This window comes from Symphalangus syndactylus, chromosome 15 (assembly GCF_028878055.3).
Source record: "Symphalangus syndactylus isolate Jambi chromosome 15, NHGRI_mSymSyn1-v2.1_pri, whole genome shotgun sequence".
NCBI classification, from domain to species: Eukaryota; Metazoa; Chordata; class Mammalia; order Primates; family Hylobatidae; genus Symphalangus; species Symphalangus syndactylus.
This window is the reverse complement of record NC_072437.2, coordinates 81,276,220-81,297,055: the sequence shown is the minus strand read 5'-3', so window position 1 is coordinate 81,297,055 and position 20,836 is coordinate 81,276,220. Positions and strand designations below refer to the sequence as shown.

Below are 20,836 nucleotides of genomic sequence, written 5' to 3'. Positions count from 1 at the left end.
GTTTAATACTAGGAATGTGTTGGTCTTTATTTAGAAATTTGGTGATGTTTTTGTGACAATATGCCTTAGAAACCTTACTCTTATTTATATCAATTAGCATATGGTAAAATTGGTTTTATTATGTCATTTCACTTAAAGTCACAATTTCCAAGAACCTATCAACATTAAAGGATGACTTACTTTGTGTGTGTGCATATATATACATGTACATATACGTATATATGTACATATACGTATATGTACATGTACATATACGTATATATGCACATACACATACATATATGTATATATGCACGTATATGTACATATGTATATATGCACTTATACATACATATGTATATGTACATATGTGTACATATATACATATGTACATATACATATGTGTATATATCTCTCTGTGTGTGCATATATATATATATATATATCTGCATGCGCGCGTGCACGTGTGTGTGTGTGTGTGTATAAAATAGAACTGATCTTTAGGCTATGGTGTATAAATCTAAGAAAAACAACCACAGCATTATTCTAAAACTTTAGATAAAAAAGCAGATACAAAAGTTAAATAGCTTAAAGTCCATGTAGTTGCTAGCAAAGTAAAAAATATACTTTAGATCTTCCAAAATATAAAGCAAAATTTTACCTTTATTCGGTAAAATTTCTCCACATTAAATCCTGCAGCATTCGCCAACCTACGCAGATTTTCTTGAACCACTACCTTGGGATCTCTCCGTTTGGAACTACTGAAGAGATTGAATGAGCTAAGAGTTGGTATATAAGATATCCCACCTGTTCTTGTAGTAAATCCATGTATGAAAATATCTGTTGAAGATAAGCAGTGAAGATTTAAAAGATGCTATTCAAAATACCAGTCTCTCAATTAGACCTTCCCTGATCCCTGCTACCTGCCCTTGTTATTTGGCTTCTAATTTCTACAGCATTTTGTACCTCCATATGTTCTTATGGCATTCTGCTTTGTGTTTGTTTTACACTCCCTATGAGATTGTTGCTCTTCAAAAGGTATCTGGTGTCTCATCTGGCTTTGTTATATCTAACAACATATAGCTAACAGCATATAGCTCACAGAAAATACTGGTTAACCAAGAAGACTGATTGTTTTAAATTTTACTCTTCTATGAAGGTACCAATGATTTGAAATTTCAGGATTTCTAAATAGAAGATTTTCAGTATCATAAATCTCATTGCAAAGGAGGGTTAGATTATTTGTCTTAACATCAAATTTTCATTGAGCAAATTTATTTATTTGGGGTGGCTTTGAAGGCGTTATCCCTTGACACCCCTGATACTACAGGGCCAAACATGACACCTCTGTGTTGCCACTGATGCTAATGAGTAATAAGCCCACAACAGTCAACAAAAGAAAGGAGGAAAAAAGAGGTGAACTACCTCTGAAGAAAGACTGGCTTTTCATGTACAAAGTAAAAACAACAGTTAGTGGTTAATATACCTGGGATCAAAGGAGAAGTGATAATAGTTAATTCTCCTCTCAGTGCTGGCAGACTTCTCAAAAATGTTTGTATTTCATTCTGAATTTCTCTTAGTTCTTGAGCTGTGATTATGTTTATTTCAATAGACTGTTTAAAAAGGCCTCCCCTCAAAGTCACTTGCAAATCTTCAAATTCAAAATTGTAAACATCAGTGAAGAGTTGATCAATAAAAGCTTTCATTAATGTCTTCCTGTGCCTGGGTACAATTACCTTAATCCTGCTCAGATTTCTTTCATCAATTTTCTGTTTAATGGTATACAAAGAGGCAGCCATGCTGGGACAGCTAACAATCTCAAATTCTTCCAAGAGAGCTGATAATCCATTGCTTGTTTCTAATTCACAATTATCTTGTTCTCCATCCCCTTCATAGCTGATGTTACTGCAACACATTATACAAAGAAACTTGGCCTTGGCAGCATGGTGGTATTGGACAGCATTCAAAGTCTTCAGTAATGTGTGATGGCAGTTTTTTTGAGAGTTCAATTTCAAACCGAAAAGATCAATCAAAACGGCTTCTGCCATCCTCGGAGGAATACTTTTATGCCAAATAAATCACCTGCAAATAAAAATTAGTGTAAGAATATAAGATTATATAAATCCTCTTATAGTTACAACAGAAATTTGTGGTAGATTAAAAAAGAAGTAATTACATTGATTTTAAAATGTAACTAAAATAGTAAATCTAGGCCCCTCCCAGAAAAGCCAGTCTACTTTGTCACAAGAGAACCATGACAGTGAAAGCAAAGCCATCTTTTAATTCGTTTTGTGAAAATGCTGGTACATCTTTCCAGCAGCACAACAGTTCCTCTGTTTTGTTTACCCAGAACTTTTAAGTTAAGGAATTACTTGTTGAGTTTAGAAAAGTCCTGTTTTTAAATTGTAGGGTGTCAACCTGTGTGATATATCATTAGTGCTGACATGATTGTCATATTAGGTCTCATCCTTTCATACGCGGGGGCTTAAGTTCACGAAGCTAAATGGAGCTGCACGCGAAATTCGCGTTTTAAGATGATAAAAGCTGAGATGGCTAATAGAGTTCCCTTCAGGATTTGCGCAGTGCTCCACACTTAGCAATGACCGCAAAAGCTATAGTGATTTGGATGAGACAGGCTTCCTCGCAACTTTCTTAATTCATTGTCCCCGTGCAGCTTTGCTCACCTCCAGCCCAGCCCTCCCACCCCATCCTGAGGGTCTCCGGTTGACCCCCTTTGGTGACGCCCTTTGCCCCAAGAAGGTTTTCTCCTGCCGCTTCCCCTAACCTTCGCTCCCCATCGCTCGGAGCTCCCTCTGAGATTCATTTAGCCAGTTTTGAGTGGGTGACCGTCCCCCTTTCCTGTTCATTGTGAATTTCCGCCCAACATGTGTCGCCGTCGGGTCCCTGTTCCTCCTACCCGCCTCGACTCACGGGGCGCAGGCTGTGGCTCTGCACCTGCCCGGGCACCTCCATCGGCCGCTCACAGCCCATTCGGGACTTCCTGTCGGACAACGCACACCAGAGGCGATTCGGTCCTCGCCTTCCCGCTCTTCACCTTCGGTTGCACCCCGGTCTACGGCGACCTCTGTGACGATTTGCCGCCCCGACCGTCGTCCTGAGCCTCAACGAAATTGGGCAGCCGCGAGCGGGTCAGCTGGAGTCGTAAGCTCGGCCCAGCGCGACAACACCCGCCCCGCCTCACCTCGCCCACCTCACCCACCTCGCCCCGCCTCACCTCACCCACCTCGCCGCGGCCGCACAGATACCCCGCCTGATACCGTCCCGGGATCCCAGGGGAAACCTGACGGCCGGGGCCCCGGGTGCCAGCTGCCGGGAGGCGGGAGGGAGCTCGGGCAGGGCCGCCTGGCGTGCTTGGTGCGAACGCGGCGGGCCCAGCGCCAGCGCTGGGGAATCCCGGGATGAGCCAAGCGCCGCGAGCCCGCTGCTGCCTCAGCAGTTCCGGGTCTGGGCGGCCTGCGGAGTCGATATTCCGCAGCCCCGCCGGCGTTAGAGGAACAGGAACCAGAGCCGCGCGAGAGCCCTCGGCCCGGAGCCAGGCGGGTTAGCGGGCGGGAGTGGGCAGGCCAAGTCGGGAAAGGGTGGCGAGGAGGCAGCTAGGGGCCCCGTGAGGGGGGATAGGGCGACGGAACGACGGGCCCTGGGAGCGGGCGCAGGGCAGCAGGAGCTGCAGGTCTTCAGAGGGCACGGGGCGGGGAACTAGGGGCCCGGTTAGAGAGCCCGGCGGCGGGAATGGCGGGTACCGTGAGGGGGCGGCAGGAATGGTGGGTCGCGTGAGGCCGGGCTGCTGGAGCGACCTCGGGACTAAACCGCAGTCTCCCTTCTCCTAACGGAAGCCGTTTCCCGAGAGAGCCGAAGTCCGCGCTTCCGGTCTCTGAGGGACGCCTCGCTGACCCAGCAGTGTGGTCAGGACGCTGGGTTTCCTCACCACAGCCCAGGGCCAGTCCCTTCTCATGCTAGCTCTCGGCAGCTTTTCCCATGCAGGGCTCAAGTCAGGGGCCCCCTCGAGATGTTTTTAGTGTTTTTTTGTTGTTCGTTTGTTTCCAGAAACAAGCTGTTTGTCTCTCCTCCAATGCCTTTGTGCTGATTCTTGCGGACCAACACTCTTCCGAGCGCCTTCACTTGTGTTGACAACATGGATGTCCTCTATGGCCTTTTAAAATATGTGCCACTAGCAGGACTTAAGTAAAAGGCGCTTATCCCTAAAATCATGATAAAGGTGCAGTTTAGCATCCCTTATCTGTCCTCCAAGAATATAACGTTCATTTATTTGAAAATAGCAGTTAGGACATGGAAGGCCAGTGTATGGTAGAGGGAAAAAATATCCTACCTTCCAAGAGTAAGAGAAATGGTGCTTCGTGGGGAACTGGTTATGATGGAAGGAGAGGTCCCTTTTATCTTTATTGTTGCTCATTTGGTAGGCGCTAAAGAACCTTTGTCTCATAGTCTCAAATAGCTGGGAATTTGGAAGAGCCCTCTGGGGTAGGCATGTTCTTGTGCTTGACTAGAGACTGGGAGCACTAACCCAGAACAGAAACCCACCCTTCAATAGCCCTAGCACCAGTTTTGTCAAAATTTTTATTTTCTTTGGTTATTTGTTAAAGAGCTCCGAGCGGTAGATGGTACACCCAATCAGAAGGTGCACTTTGCCCTGAGTTTGTTTATGTATCATTAGATTGGTGCAAAGGTAATTGAGGTTTTTCCATTGACAAAGACCACAATTACTTTTGCACCAGCTTAATGCCTCAAGCAAAATAGAGGTCTTTTAGTTACAAAGGTTTTAAACATTCATCTCTGTTTTTACAATGGTGGGATTCGTATTCTTTTATGCAACAGTAGTGGCAGTAAAAAAAATGAAAAAGAAAATATTTCAAAAGAATGAAGTTATCAGGGAAGAGAGAGTTTGTTATATTGTATTTGCATACCATTTCCTTTCACCATCTGGTCCTAGCGTCATGTCCTAACACTTCCTCATCCCATTTTCACTCTATCCTACTCCAGTGGTTCTCACTCTTGGCTGCAAATCAGAACTGCAAGTACAACTTAAAAAAAAGTAATTAACGTAGAGACTCCACCCCAGATATACATTGAATCAGAATCTCTAGGAGTTAGGCCTAAGCATGTTTTGCTTTGCTTTTTTGTTTTGTTTTAATCTCTGTGTATGATTCAGATGCATAATTGAGTTTGAAAAAATAAAAACACCCTATTCCCAAGCCACTCAACTAAAAGCTGTTCTTTGGAGGCCACATGATTTCATTCTTTACATTTGCAATTCCTCTACTTAGCAAAATACCCTCCTTTTTATATGCCTAACTGCTACTTTTTGTTCAAGGCTCTTCAGGTTCAAACATCATCTTCCCTGAATCCCCATCCCTCATCAAGCAAAATTAATAGCTTCTTTACATTTTGCTCATATATAAGAAGCCCTCTCATAGATGTAGTTTGGGCCCCTAGCCAAGCAATAAGTGGAAAAAATGGTTAAATATTGAATTGTATACTTTATAAGGATGAACTTTGTGGTATGTAAATTATATTTAAAAAAGGCTTTTTTAAAAGAAAAAAGGTCAGTTAAACCACAGAATCATGAAAAAGTATAACAAATATCTTAAACTGTATTCTAACCTAAAACAACTGTGTGTTCATTTGCCAATCTATTGAGAAGGTACAAGACCTTTTCTTTGCATGTGGTCTACTGATTGGAATTCTGCATACTATCTCTTGCATAAACCGTACCCATAAACCATCAGCTAAGATTTCCCAAGATTTTGTACTTTTAAGGGGAAAATAACTTAAAGGCACCTGTGAAGCAATCTGAGGGCAGATTTATACTTTATAATTTTTTTCTTTTTTGAGATGGAGTCTCGCTCTGTAGCCAGGCTGTAGTACAGTGGTGCGATCTCGGCTCACTGCAACCTCCACAGGGTTCAAGCAATCCTCCTGCCTTAGCCTCCCAAGTAGCTAGGATTACAGGCGTGCACCAACACGCCCGGCTAATTTTTGTATTTTTAGTAGAGACGGGGTTTCACCATGTTGGCCAGGATGGTCTCAAACTCCTGACCTCATGATCTGCGTGCCTCAGCCTCCCAAAGTGCTGGGATTACAGGCATGAGCCACCGCTATACTTTATAATCTTTTACAGTTAATCTCATATACTTTTGTTGGGTCTTTCCAAAATATTAAACATAGATTTTTAAAGAAATAACAATTTCCACACTATTTCATTGGTTTATACAATATTAAATTACGAAAGCACAATATCAAGCACAACTGGCAAAAACAGGTTTGCAAACAAACACAAGTAAGTCATAAGATTGAACTAGTCAATTGATAGGAGCAGAAATAGGCAGATTTACTAGGTAACAGTTTCCTAGCATGATATGGGAATTAGTCACTTACGACTTACAAAGGTAATAGAGTGAGTTAACTGGTTGGAGGTTATGTGTAGATAGGCTAAGACATAAGCTAATGTGCCTCTCCATTTTAATTGACTGTGTGTCTTTCTGCCTAGAGTGTTTTGAGGACAGAGGTAGTGCCTGGCTATTAAGGGAAACTACTGAAGAACTCACCAGACATTTTTATAATGCTATGTAAATCTTCTCATGAGAACAAGTATAATTTTAAAAAACAAAACAGTTGTTTTTAAGCCTTTTACACTAAGGTTTATGGATCTTTCCAGAAAAGGCCATGTAGCAGATGCAAATTTCCTTGCTAAAAGCTTCTGTTAGTTTCCTAGGGCTACCATAACAAATTGGCACTGACTGGATGACTAAAAACAACAAAAACTTGTTCTTTCACAGTTATGGAGGCCAGATTATGAAACTGAGGTGTTGGCAGCACCTTGCACCTTTTGGTGGTTCACCTACCTCTTCTGTTGTCTGGTGACTTCAGGTGTTCTTTGCCTAGGGGCCAAGTGACTTGGAGCTCCATGCCTCCGTCATCAAATGGTCTTATTCCATGTGGGTCTGAGTCTCAAGTAGCCCTCTACCTTTCTCTTATAAGGATTCTTGTGTAGAAATAAATGAAGATCAATCAAATGAGAACAAGCAAAGGCTATTTATTCAGGCCTTGTAAGGGAGGGAGCCACGATCTCCTGCATTTTAGCAGAGTCGAAGGCAGGCAGAGGAGTGGGCATGCCCTGATTAGAGGCTCTCAGCAGGAGGAAGCTGCAGGCAGGCTAACTAGAAGTGGAGCATTCTATGGCTTCTTCTTATTAGTCTCAACTTGGAAATGGGGACAAAAGTTAGGGAAGATGCCAGTTATTAATCCAGTACTGGCCATTTGGGACAATTGTTATAGTTTGTCTCCTAGGATTGTTATTACAGATAATGATATGACTTTCTACAAGTCTAATTTATAGACTTCCTGGACTGGTTACTGTAGATAATGGGTTAGTCTCCTGGGTTGCTTGCTGCCGGTTGTGGGTCAGAGTTCTGTTTTTACATATGGTCTGGTCATTGTCCATTTGCATATTCAGTCACCTACCCTAAATCCAGGATGATCTCATCTCAAGATCTTTAACCCAGTTAAATCTGCAAAACTCGTTTTTCAAAATAAGGTCACATTTACAGGTTCTGGGAGTTAGGACATGGATATATCTTTGGATGTGCGGGAGGGCACCATTTAACCCACTATAAAGATCCTCTTGGTTTGGAAATCATGTTTACTTGTTTAGAGGGGGAGAAAAAAAAGACCTTGCCCCTTGCCTCTCTGAATGAGACAAGCAGGTAGGTTATAACTGGATTTTACAAATGGTCTATATAACTTCTGTCCCAGAGGTAGAAATCTTTTCAAAACAGTTGCCTGGACATTCTTTAAAGCTTGGATTTGAGCTGCAGACCAACCCCTTAATGTCTACACTTCAAAACAAGAGATGTTTTGGTAGTCCAGTAGTGTCTATACATTCAGCAAAGCCCCTCCTTTGGTAGAAACCTAGAAGCAGTGTGGATAATGTATGAATATTGTCTATATTATCTTGGACATGGAGGTAAGGAACAGTACAAACCCTCTGGTTTCTTTCTTTTTTAGTGCCCTGAAACTCTAATCTCATTGCCTGGCCAGAAAAGGAAGTAATCCCTAGTGTCAGCAGATTCAGCAGTACTGGTATATAATAGGCATATAGTTTATTCTTAATTATTCAATTAATTCTTTTTGGATGACTCTGATGATGTTCTAACTTCTCTTAAAAACGTGTTTGAAAAGAGTTGTCTCTAAAGCCTGTTTCCTTAATTTATGCAATTCTAATGAATTATCGGTAGATGGCAGTAGTTTGTTTTCATTTTTCTTTTCATTGCACAGCAGAAGTCTGGGGAAAAAAAAACTAAACTTTTCCAATTTTACAGCATGAATTTTATGAATAGTTGGTTTAAGTAAATATTATCCAAGAGTTCTTCAATTTATGTTGCTATAGAAATAGAGATCAAGAAGTACTAGTTACTTTATTTTTATTGTATAAATCCAATTTTCTTTATTCTTTAGGTTACTTTATCAAATACTTTAAAGAATACAAAAATGAATAAAACACTGTATTTGCCTTCCTGGTGCTTACAATCTAATGGGGAAAGATACTATAAAATAATGAAAATAATAAAAATATAAATCTGTTGAGTATTCATTGTGTGACAGGAATTTGCTAAATGCTTTACATGCATTATTTCATTTAGTCTTCACAATAACCCTAATGAAGCAGGCACTAATATTGTTCCCATTTTATGAGTAAGGAATCTGTGGCCCAGGTTGGAAATAATTTTCCTAATAAGCTAATAAGTAGTGCAATCTAGATTTAAAACTAGCTCTGTCTTACTCTAGACCTATACCTTTATCTAAAATGGTATAATAGAAATACTGAAACAATTCTTCTAAAAAGAGAAAGACCATATCTTCCCAGAAAGATCAAGAAAGACCTCCTAAAGAACATGCCATCTAAATGGAATTGAAAGATTGGCTGTGATGTTGACATGATCAGAATAGTGCTTTTGGAGCATTATTCTGTTAGAAAAGGGCAAACTGGAGTGGAGATAGACTATAATTAGACACGTTTCATATGCCAGGCACTTCTAGACGTCTGCCATCATGGAGCCTACATTAGTAGAAGGATATGGAAAAGAAGTGTATGAGATGTCAGTGGTGATAGATGCTGTCAAGAAAAATGAGGCAGGGCAAGGGTGAAAGAGAGTTATCAGGGAAGGCTTCTCTACTAAGATAGTATTTGGAATTGGTAAGGAGTGATTGGATTCCAGTATAATGTAAAGGTAGAGCCAATGGGGTTTGCCAAAAGAACTGCATGCAGCTTGTAATGGAAAAAGAATGAAGGTTCTGGCTCATCCTTTGGGTAGGTCAATCGGGGCAGCAGCCTTGGAGTGTTAAGGATTTCTCAAAGGGCCTATGAAACATCAACAATAAGATCTCCTTTATTATTGCCTTGGGCAAGTCTAGTTGAATTGCCTTGGGCTATATAACCTTGTAGAGACCTCCCTGCTAATGAATTCAGGGTTTTGGCCTGAACAACAAGAAAAATGGACTTATAATTTACTGAGATAGAGAAGACTATGAAGGTGCAGGTTTAATGGTGGTAATAGAGTGGACAGAGGAATCAAAAGTTCAGTTTGTGATATATTGAGTTGAAATGCCTATTAAAAATCCAAATGGAGATATCAGGTAGGCAATGAGTATGAGTCTACAGCTCAAAAGGGATGTTCAGGTTAGAGATATAATTTGGGAATTGTCAGCCTATAGGTGGATTTTAAAGCCATAGAACTAGATGGCATCACATGTAGAATAAGTATGAGAAAAGAAGGAAGCCTGAGGACCGAGCACTAGGAGGTGTAACATAAGTGAAAAAGATGAGAAGGGACCAACAAAGGAAACCAAGAAGTATGGTATTTCAAGAAGGCAGTAATTATCAAATATGTTAAATGATGCCAATAGGTCAAGTAAAATGAAGACGGAACTTGTTCATTGAATGTGGCAATGTGGAGCTCATAGATACTGTGATAAAAGTTTTAAAAGTACAATGATAAATGACTGGTTCTAGTGGGTTCAAGAAGAAAGAGGAGAGGAAGTGGAGAGCAAGGATCTTGGCTTTAAAGGGGAGCAAAGAAATGGGTCAATACTGAAGGAGGTTATGGTGTCAAGCAAGGTTGGTGGTGGTAGTGGTTGTTGATTTATGATGGGCTGTTCAGAATACTATGTTTGACAAAGTAAGTGGGGAAATTCTGTTGAGGGACCATTCAAAGAAGTAATGTCTGTGAGAAAGGAGTACAAAAGTAGAGGACTGGCCTTGGATAGGAGCAAGAACACTTTATTTATTGCAAGAAAACAGTATGCTGGTATACAGGTGCAGGTACAAAATCTGGTAGATGGGTAATTTACCATCTTCTCTGATTTTTTTCTTCTATCTCAGTTAAATTAGAAGGTAAATTGTCAACTCAAAGGAATGGAAAAGAGGTGTGGGAGGTTTGAAGACAGAGGTTAAAGAGTGAAACAATCATCTACATAACTTGGTGCATCTTAAGAGCCTAGGATCGAGGGCCCACTTGACATAAATGGTCTTGAATTTAAAGTAAGTCAACAGCATAGTTGTATGTCTTTCTTTAAGCATATTCAGCTACTTGAGTACAAGCAAAGCAGCTGGTTGAGATTCTTCCAGGGAATTAGGACAGGGAGTGAGCTGTAGGGGAAATGAGGGTAAATGCAAAGGAATCTAAGCTAAGTACCAAAGGAAGAATACATGAAGGGCTGAGGGAATGTGTAAAGATACAAGAGTCGATGGACTGGAAGTCTTGCAGAGTTAAACAGCACATACTGTCAAAATACTAGATGGGATGAGCTAGAAAAATAAACAGTAGTTTACATCTGAGATTATGGATAAGGTAGAGTTATACTCTATGGATTGCTGGGGAGAATAGATGAAAGAAGACGTCAAACAACTGAGCGTTCAGGGATTTAAATATACTATTTTTGTGGATATTGAAGTTTCCAAAGAAATACGAGAGAGTAGTGATAGAGGAACAGTAAGTCAGATGCTATAATCTAGGAATGAGCCTTCCAAGACCTGGAAGACAGCTGATAACAACAAGGAAAGATAAAGCCTATATAGTCTATTGAATTTCAAAGACACCGGAGAGGGTTTTAGAGAGAAGAAAGGGAAATATGGTGGCAGTGGAATGGAGAACAGAAAAAAATGTTTCATCTCCAGACTTAGTGGCTTGAGGATGAGGAAGCTGTATCTTTGGACTTCAGTTCAAGCCAAAAGGTAAAAGGGAAGTTCACTGAAAAGGTTGACAATAGAAAGGACTTTGCTGAAGATGGCACATGAATTTCAGAAGTCAAAGTGGAAGGATAGAAAAGGGTTGGGGAGTGGGTAATGCAGCATCACACTAAGGGACTTACCAAGATGAATAAGGATGGGTTCTCATGATGAAGAATGACCTGGTTTCTTCTGAAGACTGAAGTTAATAGGGATGTAGAATTTAATGGGAATTATGCCCACAATATTTTAGGCAGCTTATGGAAATTGCACTGTAATTTGGAGGAGAGAGAAATGGGGACTCACCAGGAAAGTAAGTTACTCACCAGGAAAGAAAGGAATTTACTGCTAGGTAAGAGCATGAAGAACTCATTGGATTACCTCTTCAGGCATGCAGATTGTGTCATTAGGCCACTGGAGGTCTGTTGGAGTGCAGCAGCTCTATAAATGCCCCTTACCAGAATAGTTTCTCAAAGAAGAAATGTAGATGATAGTAGTGGGAATAGAAAGAGTAAGTTGATTAAAGTGACATTTTAGCATCATAGGAATACAAAATATAGTGGACCCTTGAACAACACGGGTTTGAACTATGCAGGTCCACTTATCCGTGGGCATTTTCAACCAAACTAGTATCAAATATACAGTATACGTGGGACTTGAAACCCACATGTAAGGAGGGCGACGTTTTCGTGTAAGTGAGCTCCGAAGCACTGACTTTGGGACTTGAATATGCACAGATTTTGATATGAAGTAGGGAAGGGGGTGACTTGGAACTAATCCCCTGCATATACTGTGGGATGACTCTAGTTTGATTCTGGAGTGATATATGGAAGACATAATTCTTCCCATAAAAAATCATAATCTTGGTAGTCTATCATAGTCTAGCATTAAGAGCATGAACTTTGGAGCCAAAATACTTGAATTCAAATCACATATCTTACATTGAATGGCTCTCTTTGGGTAAATTCTTATATCCATTTGTGTACCTCCCTGTACTTTTTTTTGTAAAATGAAAATTGTAATAATATCTACCTTATAGGATTAAATGAGTTACTATTTCTAAAGTTCTTAGAATACCATCTGGCACAGAATAAACACTATATAATTTTTTTAATCTAAAGCACTTGGAACAACAGTGACTAGCACAAAGTAAGTATAAGTATTTACCATTGTAATTAATTGAGAGAACTGACAGTATATACTGAAAGTATAAATGCAGAGGGCATGCATTTTTCAAGGTAGATATATTTAAGGATGAAGTCTGTGACCGTGAAACCCAAATGAAAGAGCTAGAGAGAAAATCAGATTTGGATTCATTAGCACTAATCTGGGACAGTTCTGTGTATTGAGCAGAAAGGATGAAACATGAACAGAGTGAGTGGCTCAGCATCAGGGAAGACTTCATGAAGGAGTAAGTTGGAAGTGAGATTTGAATGAAGTGACATGAAGAGACAGGAAAGAATTATAAATTTCAAGAAATGGTTATGATAATCTGCTAGGTAAGCTCTCAGGATTTCTTTAGCTTAGTTGTATATTTCTAGATAGATTTGATCTCTACACAGGAAATGATTTAACTTTGCTTTTCTTTTTTGTTGCATATATATCAGGTTTCAATCCTTTAAATTTTTTTAAACATATGTAACTAGTACATGAATGCTTTGTAGTTAATTGATCTTCAGAAAAGATATTTAGTGATTTAAGGAGAAAAATACTTATTCCTCCTATCGTTACCCCTAAATAAAGAGTAGATCAAAATTTGCTTAGGGCTTACCTTGTCCAGAATAGCACTGGACAGGAGTGCTATATTTCCTGGATTCCACACCCATAGCAGAAATTGTTAATCATTATTGATATCGTTTCTCACAGATGCTGGTTATAGTTTCAGAATCTATTTCATCATAGTACTGGAGTTACATACTATTAATACTAACCCGAAATAATTATGCAGTGTATATCGGGTACTGTTCTAAGCATGCTACATATATTACTTTAATTATTAGAACAGCCTTATGAAGTTTTAAAGATGAGGGGCTGAGGATCAAAGAAGTTAAGAAACTTACTCAAGGTCACAACAGCGGAAAAGCAGGAGAAGCAAAATTCAAATACAGTTCTACTTTCATTCCAAAATCACTTAACCATTGTATTCTAATTCTTGGCACTAATGATAAAATGTCATTGACATCCCTGTGACATGTTTGACAATTAATTTACCTTTCAGGATCACCAATATACAACAGGAAAAAACAAAAGTGAAAGATTATCAATATAGATTATTGAGTAGGAGTAAAGAAGGTAAATCAAAAAGGGGAAAAGAGGAGATTACAGACACAGAAAATGTCAGACAACAAAGAAAGGAAGAGTCAAGGATTTCCTAAAGAAGGTAATGAAACAATCTTAAGAAATAAATAATTAAAAGATCAGCAACAACAAAAAACGTTGTCTGGCAGGATAATTATGTTAAAATTGGTAGCAAATTAGAATGGATGGAAGCAGTTACATTTAGCCGGGACAAACATATACAGTGTTTAGAAAAGGCATACCAACCCGAAAATACAGACCTATAATGAAAATGCATCAACTCTAACTGCTATAGAGTTGTTATGGTAGCACTATAATTATAGTATATGTGCAAGTGATCTGGATAAAAAAAAAATTAGGACAATCAAAATATTTATACTGTTCCATAAAGGAACAGGTATAACATTGCAGTAGGCAACTTTGAATTGCCTAGTATTGTTGCCTTTACTTTTGGTTTTGTTTATATCAGCAAGGGAAAATTACTAATTCTAAATTTAGTTTAGGAGGAAAAAGCATCAAATAGTTCATGATTTTGAGTAAAGAAACATAACTTTCTTAAAATGGCTGTATTTTAATTTTTATTATATACTTTATTCTTTTGTCTAATTGTAGATAATGAAGACACAAGTTCATTAGCTGATGCTGTAGAGAAAGTTGCAAAGCAACAACAATCACAAGCATCAGAGATAGAAAAAAACAAAAGGGTTCTGTTCAATTTGAAGGTAATTTCTTTATATAGTCTTTTAAATGTCTTTACTTTCTTCAAAAGTAAATGACCAGGAGGTTATTAAAAATATTTATTATTGAAAGTCACTTTTAAAGTTATTCTTGTCAATTATTCTGTTCTCCCTAAGTAAGGTTTACATGGCTGTTCCAGTTTGATGGAAAATTTTACACTCTCAACATATAAAGATTCAACAATGTCATTGCAACTGTAGGATAAGCATATAAAACCTAACATGTTAGATAGAATTATTTTACATTCCCTTATTTGATAGTGTTTCCTAAAATGCTGAATTGAAGGAATGTTAAGTTTTAAGCCAGTGTTTGTAAAGCTATGGATTGTGAGTTACTTGTTGTCAGTGAACATTTCAAGTAGCCTCCCTCTGTGTTCCTTTTCTTTTTAAATATATTTATAATCCTACTGCAGGGAATATGGGAGCCATACTTGGTCTTCACATGCAACATAATTAGATATAACTATACTGTGTGAATATGACTAAAGAAATGAAAATGAAAACAGTAGCTTGTGCTCTGTAACAATTGTTATTAAATATATCATAGAAATGAGAAGAGTAGGCTCAGGAGCTGAACTGCCTAGTTCAAAAGGCCAAATTTACTACTTCGTGTTCCGTGATTGAATTTGTTGTGCTCCTGTTTCCTTAGTGGTAAAACAGAGATAACAATAAGATGTGCCCATAAGCTTTTCATGAGGATTAAATGAGTTAATGAGTTAACGTGTTTGGTGGGGACCAGATGGACATGGTACTGTTAGGGCCCTATTTGACATTGGCTTTAAGTATCATTGGCTTTAAGTGCATCAGTAGATATATGATGACAATAATTGTATTATCATGGTGATATGGATTTCTTATAAATATTTGTATTATGTTAGTCACTTCTAGAAAAGAATACATCTGTACAGTAGAATATAATTCAAAAAATAATGTCATATTTTTGTAAAGAAATTTTTTGTAAAACTTTTCAGTCTTCAAAGAGTTTCATAGACTTTATTCCATTTATGTTGAGAGCCTACTTTGTGTTAAGCATTTTGCTGAACATTGTCCTCACTCCTATGCTACTTACCATCTATTGGGAAAAGAAAGAAGTAAACAAATAATTACATGTGGAGTAGTAGTGTCAATGATAGAGGCATGAACACAACACAGATTTAACACTAGAGAAAGAGTGATCACAAAAGAAATGATGTTTCAGTTGAGTTTTAAATGGCAGCTGGAGTTATCTGAATGATTAGATGTCTAGGACAGGTTTAAAGGTTAGGGAGTAAGGAAGATAATATTCAAAATAAAAATAACCTGAGGATATTCACAGAGGACATTTGCAGAGGCCTGAAATAGCATTGGTACATTCCTAGAACCATAAATAGTTTGATGGTAATGTAAATTACAGTATGTTTTGAAAAATCATGGAAGATATATACCACCATAAGAAACTTCAACTTTATTCTAAAGTTGATGAGAAGCATTTGACAGATTTTAAGCAAGAAGCAAATATTAAATTTATATTTTAGAAAGAATTCTAGATACATAAAAAGCACTTATTATAATCCAATATCCATTCATGATAAAAAAAACTCTCAGCTAATTAATTGGAAATAAAAGGGAACTTCCTTAGTCTAAGGAAGAACATCTACATAAATTCTAGAACCAGCCACATACTTAATGGTGAAATAATGAATGTTTTTCTCCTAAGATCAGGAACAAGAAAAAGGTGTCTCCTCTTACTTCTATTCAAGATGGTACTGGTAGTTCAGGCCAGTACAGCTATGCAAGAAAAAGAAATAAAAATCATCCAGATTAGAAAGAAAGAAGTAAATCTGTCATTATTTTTTTTTAAAGAAAATCCCAAGGAAGCTATAAAAAGCTATTAGAACTAATAAGTGAGTTTAGGAAGATTGCAGAGCACAAGCTTAATATACAAAAATATGTTATATTTCTGCACATTGGCAAGAGAAAATCAGAAATTAAAACTTCAAAAGCAATTCTACTTACAATGCCATCAAAACTATTCAATACTTAGGGGCAAATCTGACAAAAGGTTTACAAGAACAACAAGAACAGTATGCTGAACACTGTAAAACATTGGTGAGAAAAATTAAAGAAGACTTAAATATAGAGGTATATCATTTTTATAAAACAGAAGACTCGGTATTGCTAATATGTTAGTTCTCTCAATTTTATTTATACATGAAACGCAGTCCCAGTCAAAATTTCAGCAGGCTTTTGGGAGAGAAATACATAGGCTAATTCTAAAAGTCCTATGGAAATGCAAAGGACCTAGAATATCCAAAACAATTTTGAAGAAGAAAAGTGTTGGAAATCTTATACTACTTGGGACATTTTCTAACACTAACAACCAATTTTCTGAATCTCTGGATGCCAACTTGGTGTGCAATGATTTGATTCAGTTCTGACACTACAACAGTTTTCCCTTATTTGCAGTTTTGCTTTTTGCAGCTTCAGTTACCCACAGTGAGCTGCGTTCTGAAAGTATTAAATGGAAGATTACAGAAATAAACAATTTGTAAATTTAAAATTGCAAGTCATTCTGAGTAGCATGATGAAATCTCGCACTGTCCTGCTCCATCCTGCCTGGGACGTGAGCCGTCCTTTTGTCCAGCACATCTATGCCATATGAGCTACCCATTCATTAGTCACTTAGTAGTCGTCTCAGTTATCAGATTGATTGTGGCAGTATCACAGTGCTTATGTTCAACTAAACCTTATTTTACTTAATGGCCCCAAAGTATCAGTGTAGTGATGCTGGCAATTCACATATGCCAAAGAGAAGCTGCAAAGTACTTACTTTAAGTGAGAAGGTGAAAGTTCTCAACTTACAGGAAAGAAAAAAATCATACACTGAAGTTGCTAAGATCTATGGTAAGGACAAATCGTCCATCTGTGAAGTTGTAAAGAAGGAAAAATAAATTCCTGGCTGGGCAAGGTGGCTCACGTCTGTAATCCCAGCACTTTGGAAGGCCGAGACAGATGGATAACTTGAGGTCGGGAGTTTGAGACCAGCCTGGCCAACATGGTGAAATCCTGTCTCTACTAAAAATACAAAACAGCCGGGCATGTTGAGTACAGTACAATAAGATAGGAGAGAGAGACCACATTCACATAACTTTTATTATAGTATATCATTATAATTATTTTGTTGTTAGTTATTGTTATTCTCTTATTGTGCCTAATTTATATATTAAACTTTATCATATGTATATATATATAGGAAAAAAAACATAGTGTATATAGAGTTCAGTACTGTCCATGGTTTCAGGCGTCCACGGAGGTCATGAAACATATTCCCCTTGGATAAGGAGGGACTACTGTATCTACCTGGAATTAGCACAAGTTAAAGGGCTCAGTCTCATAAGACTGCCCCTGCTTCATGTGCCAGTCACAAGTCCCAGGCCACCCATACTTCTGACCAACTGGCTTTAAAATCAGAGGTTCTCACAACCTGCTCCCATACTTTCCCCACACCCCTCAGCAGGTTTGAGCATTTTTAGAATGACTCACAGAACTCAGGAAAGCACCTATTACCCATTTATTATAACGGACGCAACTCAGGAATAGCCAAATGGAAGAGATGATGCATGGGGATAGGTATGTGGGAGGGGACCTGCAAGGAGCTTCTATGCCCTCTCTGGGCACATCACTCTTCCAGCACCTCAATATGTTTATACCAACGCAGAAGCTCTCTCAACCCCGCATAGTTTAAGGTTTCCTGTGGAGGTTTCATCACATTATTAACTCAATCTCCAGCCCCTCTTTCCTCCCAGAGGACTGGGGAAATGGGGCTAAAAGTTTCAGTCTTCTAATCAAGCCTTGGTCTTTTTGACAGCCAGCTCCCATCCTAAAGCTATGTAGGGACCCACCAAGAATTAATTCATTCAAACAAAAGATCCTCCTATCACCCTTGTCACTTAGGAAATCCCAAGGTCCTATGGTTTGGATGTTTGTCCCCTCCAACCCTCATGTTGGAAGATAATCCCTAGTGTTGGAGATGGGGCCCAGTGGGAGGTGTTTGGATCATGGAGGCAGATCCCATCATGAATAGATTAATGCCCTCCTTTGGGAGCAAGGGAGTTCTCATTCTATTAGTTCCCCTGAGAGCTGATTGTTAAAAAGAGCCTGGCACCTCCTGGCTCCCTCTCTTGCTTTCTTTCCTACCATGTGACTGCTGCAAATGCCAGCTCCTCTTCACCTTCTACCATGAGTAGAAGCAGCCTGAGGCCCTCACTAGATGTAGATGCCCAGTCTTGAACTTTCCAGCCATCAGAATCATGGGCCAAATAAACCTTTTTTGAATAAATTACCCAGACTTAGGAATTTCTTTTAGCAACACAGAATGGACTAATACACAAGACTTTTAGGAGCTCTGTACCAATAACTGGGAACAAAGACAAAATATCTTTCCATGTTACCACACTACCTGATTTTAATATTTATTATAGGGCATAGTAATCAGGTTAATATGATATAGCTAGACATATAGATCCATGGAACAAACTAAAGTGCCCAGAAATAGCCCCACACATATCAATTGATTTTTGAAGATGTACCAAAGCAATTCAGTAGAGAAGGATAATCTTTTCATGAAATAGTAGAAGAACAATTGGATATTTTCATGCAAAAAAAATTCTGAACCTCAAATTTCACCTCAAACCATATACAAAAATTAACACAAAATGAATTAATTAATGAATTAATTAATTCAAAATGAATCAAAGGCCTGAATGTTAAGAGTTAAAACAACAAAATATCTAGAAGAAAACATAGAAAAAGTTAGTGATGTTGGGCTTGGCAATGATTTCTTTAATATGACATAAAAATTTTGATGTATTTCATCCACAAAAAATTTTTAAACTTGCTCTTCAATATACACTATTATGAAAAGAAACTAAGGTATTATTGCTAGGGTCCTTTGGCCATTTAGGTTGTCACAGACTAGGAGAGAATATTTGAAAACACATCTAACAGTATACTTAAATTTCCACTATAATATACACACACACAGGCACACACACACACACACACACACACACACAGCCCACTAGAATGGCTAAGTTTAAAAAGACTAACCATAACAAATGTTGATGCAGATATGGAAGGCCTAGAACTCTCAGACCTGTTAGATGGACTGTAAAATGACACAACTGCTTAGGAAAGCAGTTTGTACTTTCTTGAAAAGTTAAACCTATCCCTACTGTATAATCTAGCCATTTAACTTTTAGGTATTTACCCAAGGGAAACAAATGTGTATGCCCACTGGAAAACTGGAAACAACCCAAATGCCCATCAGTTAGATGAACTAATAAACTAATATGGTATATCCATACAACGGAATACTACTCAGCAATAAAAATGAAGAATTATTGATATATACAACAACATGGATGAATCTTGAAATAATTATGCTTATTGAAAGAAGACTTAAAATTATGTATTAAATGATTCTATTTATATAAAATTAGTGAAAAGCAAACTAATCTTTAGAGAAGGAAGGCAGATCAGTGGTTTCCTAGGAATGGAGAGATGGAAAGGGAAGAATGAATTTACAGAGTATCAGGAGGAAACTTTTTTGAATAATGGCTATGTTTATTATCTTAGTTGTGGTGATGGTCTTATGAGCACAAGAAGGTCAAAATTCATCAATTTGTAAAGTTTGAATATGTATTTATATTAATTTTGCCTCAATAAAGCTGGAAGTTTAAAAAGGAGAGAGAAGAAGGGGAAAAGGATGAAGAGGAAGAGGGAGGAAAAGAGGCAGAGGAGATTAAAGAAGAGGGGGAGAAGAAAAAGATAATGTAATTCTCATGTAAGGGCAGAAATGGATTAAAGGCAAAAGAAACTAAAGCCAATAAGAAAAACTAACAGTCAATTACATTAGTCCAAGAAAGAGAAGAGATGATAACCAAATTGTAAGGGTCAATATACTTCCTATATTGATCAATAGAGTTGATAGATAGCCTGATGTAACCAGCAGGGCATATGTCCCTTTCCTGACCATTGGTTGTGCATCAGTCATTCACTCATTTATTGAATGAATTTATTTATTTATTGAGCTCCTACTTTGTGCCAGTTACTGTTTGAAGCAGTGGGAAGATGGTGGTAATGAAGACAGACATGGTTCCTGTAGCCACAGAGCTTACTTTCTAGTCAGGGGAAGCAAGCAATAAATTAACAAAATAAAGATAATTCAGAGATTGATGTATTACAAAGGAAATACAATGGGGTAATGTGTACAGAGTAACTAGAGGAGGAGTGGAATAGTGGTTGGTTCATTTCTATTTTGATTTAGGGAAGACTGTTCTGAGACATAATAATAATACTGAATTGTGAAAGACAAAGACCCAACAGATAATAGCCAGGGGTACAGAATTTTAAAGTAGATCAAACAACAATTAAAAATGCCCTTAGGTCAGAAGGAACTATACATATTTAATCAACACAAAGGAGACTGGAAAAAGGGAGAGTAGTAGATAAGAAGCATAGCAAAGTAGATAGGCACTAGGGCATATATGGCTTATAAAACACTTTCAGGAATTTGAAA

At 38.2% G+C, this 20,836-nt stretch overlaps 2 protein-coding genes across 22 annotated transcripts in view; one reads left to right on the top strand and one right to left on the bottom strand.

Annotated features, from left to right (window-relative positions):
- LACC1 (laccase domain containing 1) overlaps positions 1 to 3,842 on the bottom strand; it is a 168,444-nt gene extending 164,602 nt beyond the window's left edge. For 13 of the 20 annotated variants that reach the window (XR_010116020.1, XR_010116021.1, XR_010116019.1 and 10 more), the window contains exons 1-3: positions 2,897 to 3,800; positions 1,466 to 2,061; positions 641 to 819 (exon numbers count right to left, since the gene is read on the bottom strand). Coding sequence is in view for 10 of the 20 variants with exons in the window: in XM_063619129.1 (XP_063475199.1) it covers positions 641 to 819; positions 1,466 to 2,027 (741 nt within the window). In the remaining 10 variants the exon portion in view is untranslated. Of the gene's footprint in view, positions 1 to 640; positions 820 to 1,465; positions 2,062 to 2,764 lie in introns of all 20 variants that reach the window. The other 7 variants (XM_063619124.1, XM_063619123.1, XM_063619122.1 and 4 more) reach the window with 7 other exon arrangements.
- A 61-nt stretch (positions 3,843 to 3,903) lies between these two features.
- Positions 3,904 to 20,836, top strand: part of CCDC122 (coiled-coil domain containing 122) — a 47,117-nt gene continuing 30,184 nt past the window's right edge. Inside the window, exons 1-4 of one of the 2 annotated variants that reach the window (XM_055244348.2) lie at positions 3,904 to 4,216; positions 8,023 to 8,097; positions 13,461 to 13,622; positions 14,153 to 14,262. In XM_055244348.2, the coding sequence (XP_055100323.2) occupies positions 13,577 to 13,622; positions 14,153 to 14,262 (156 nt within the window). In that variant the 5' untranslated portion in view covers positions 3,904 to 4,216; positions 8,023 to 8,097; positions 13,461 to 13,576. Of the gene's footprint in view, positions 4,217 to 8,022; positions 8,098 to 13,460; positions 13,623 to 14,150; positions 14,263 to 20,836 lie in introns of those variants that run through there. The other variant, XM_055244349.2, reaches the window with a different exon arrangement.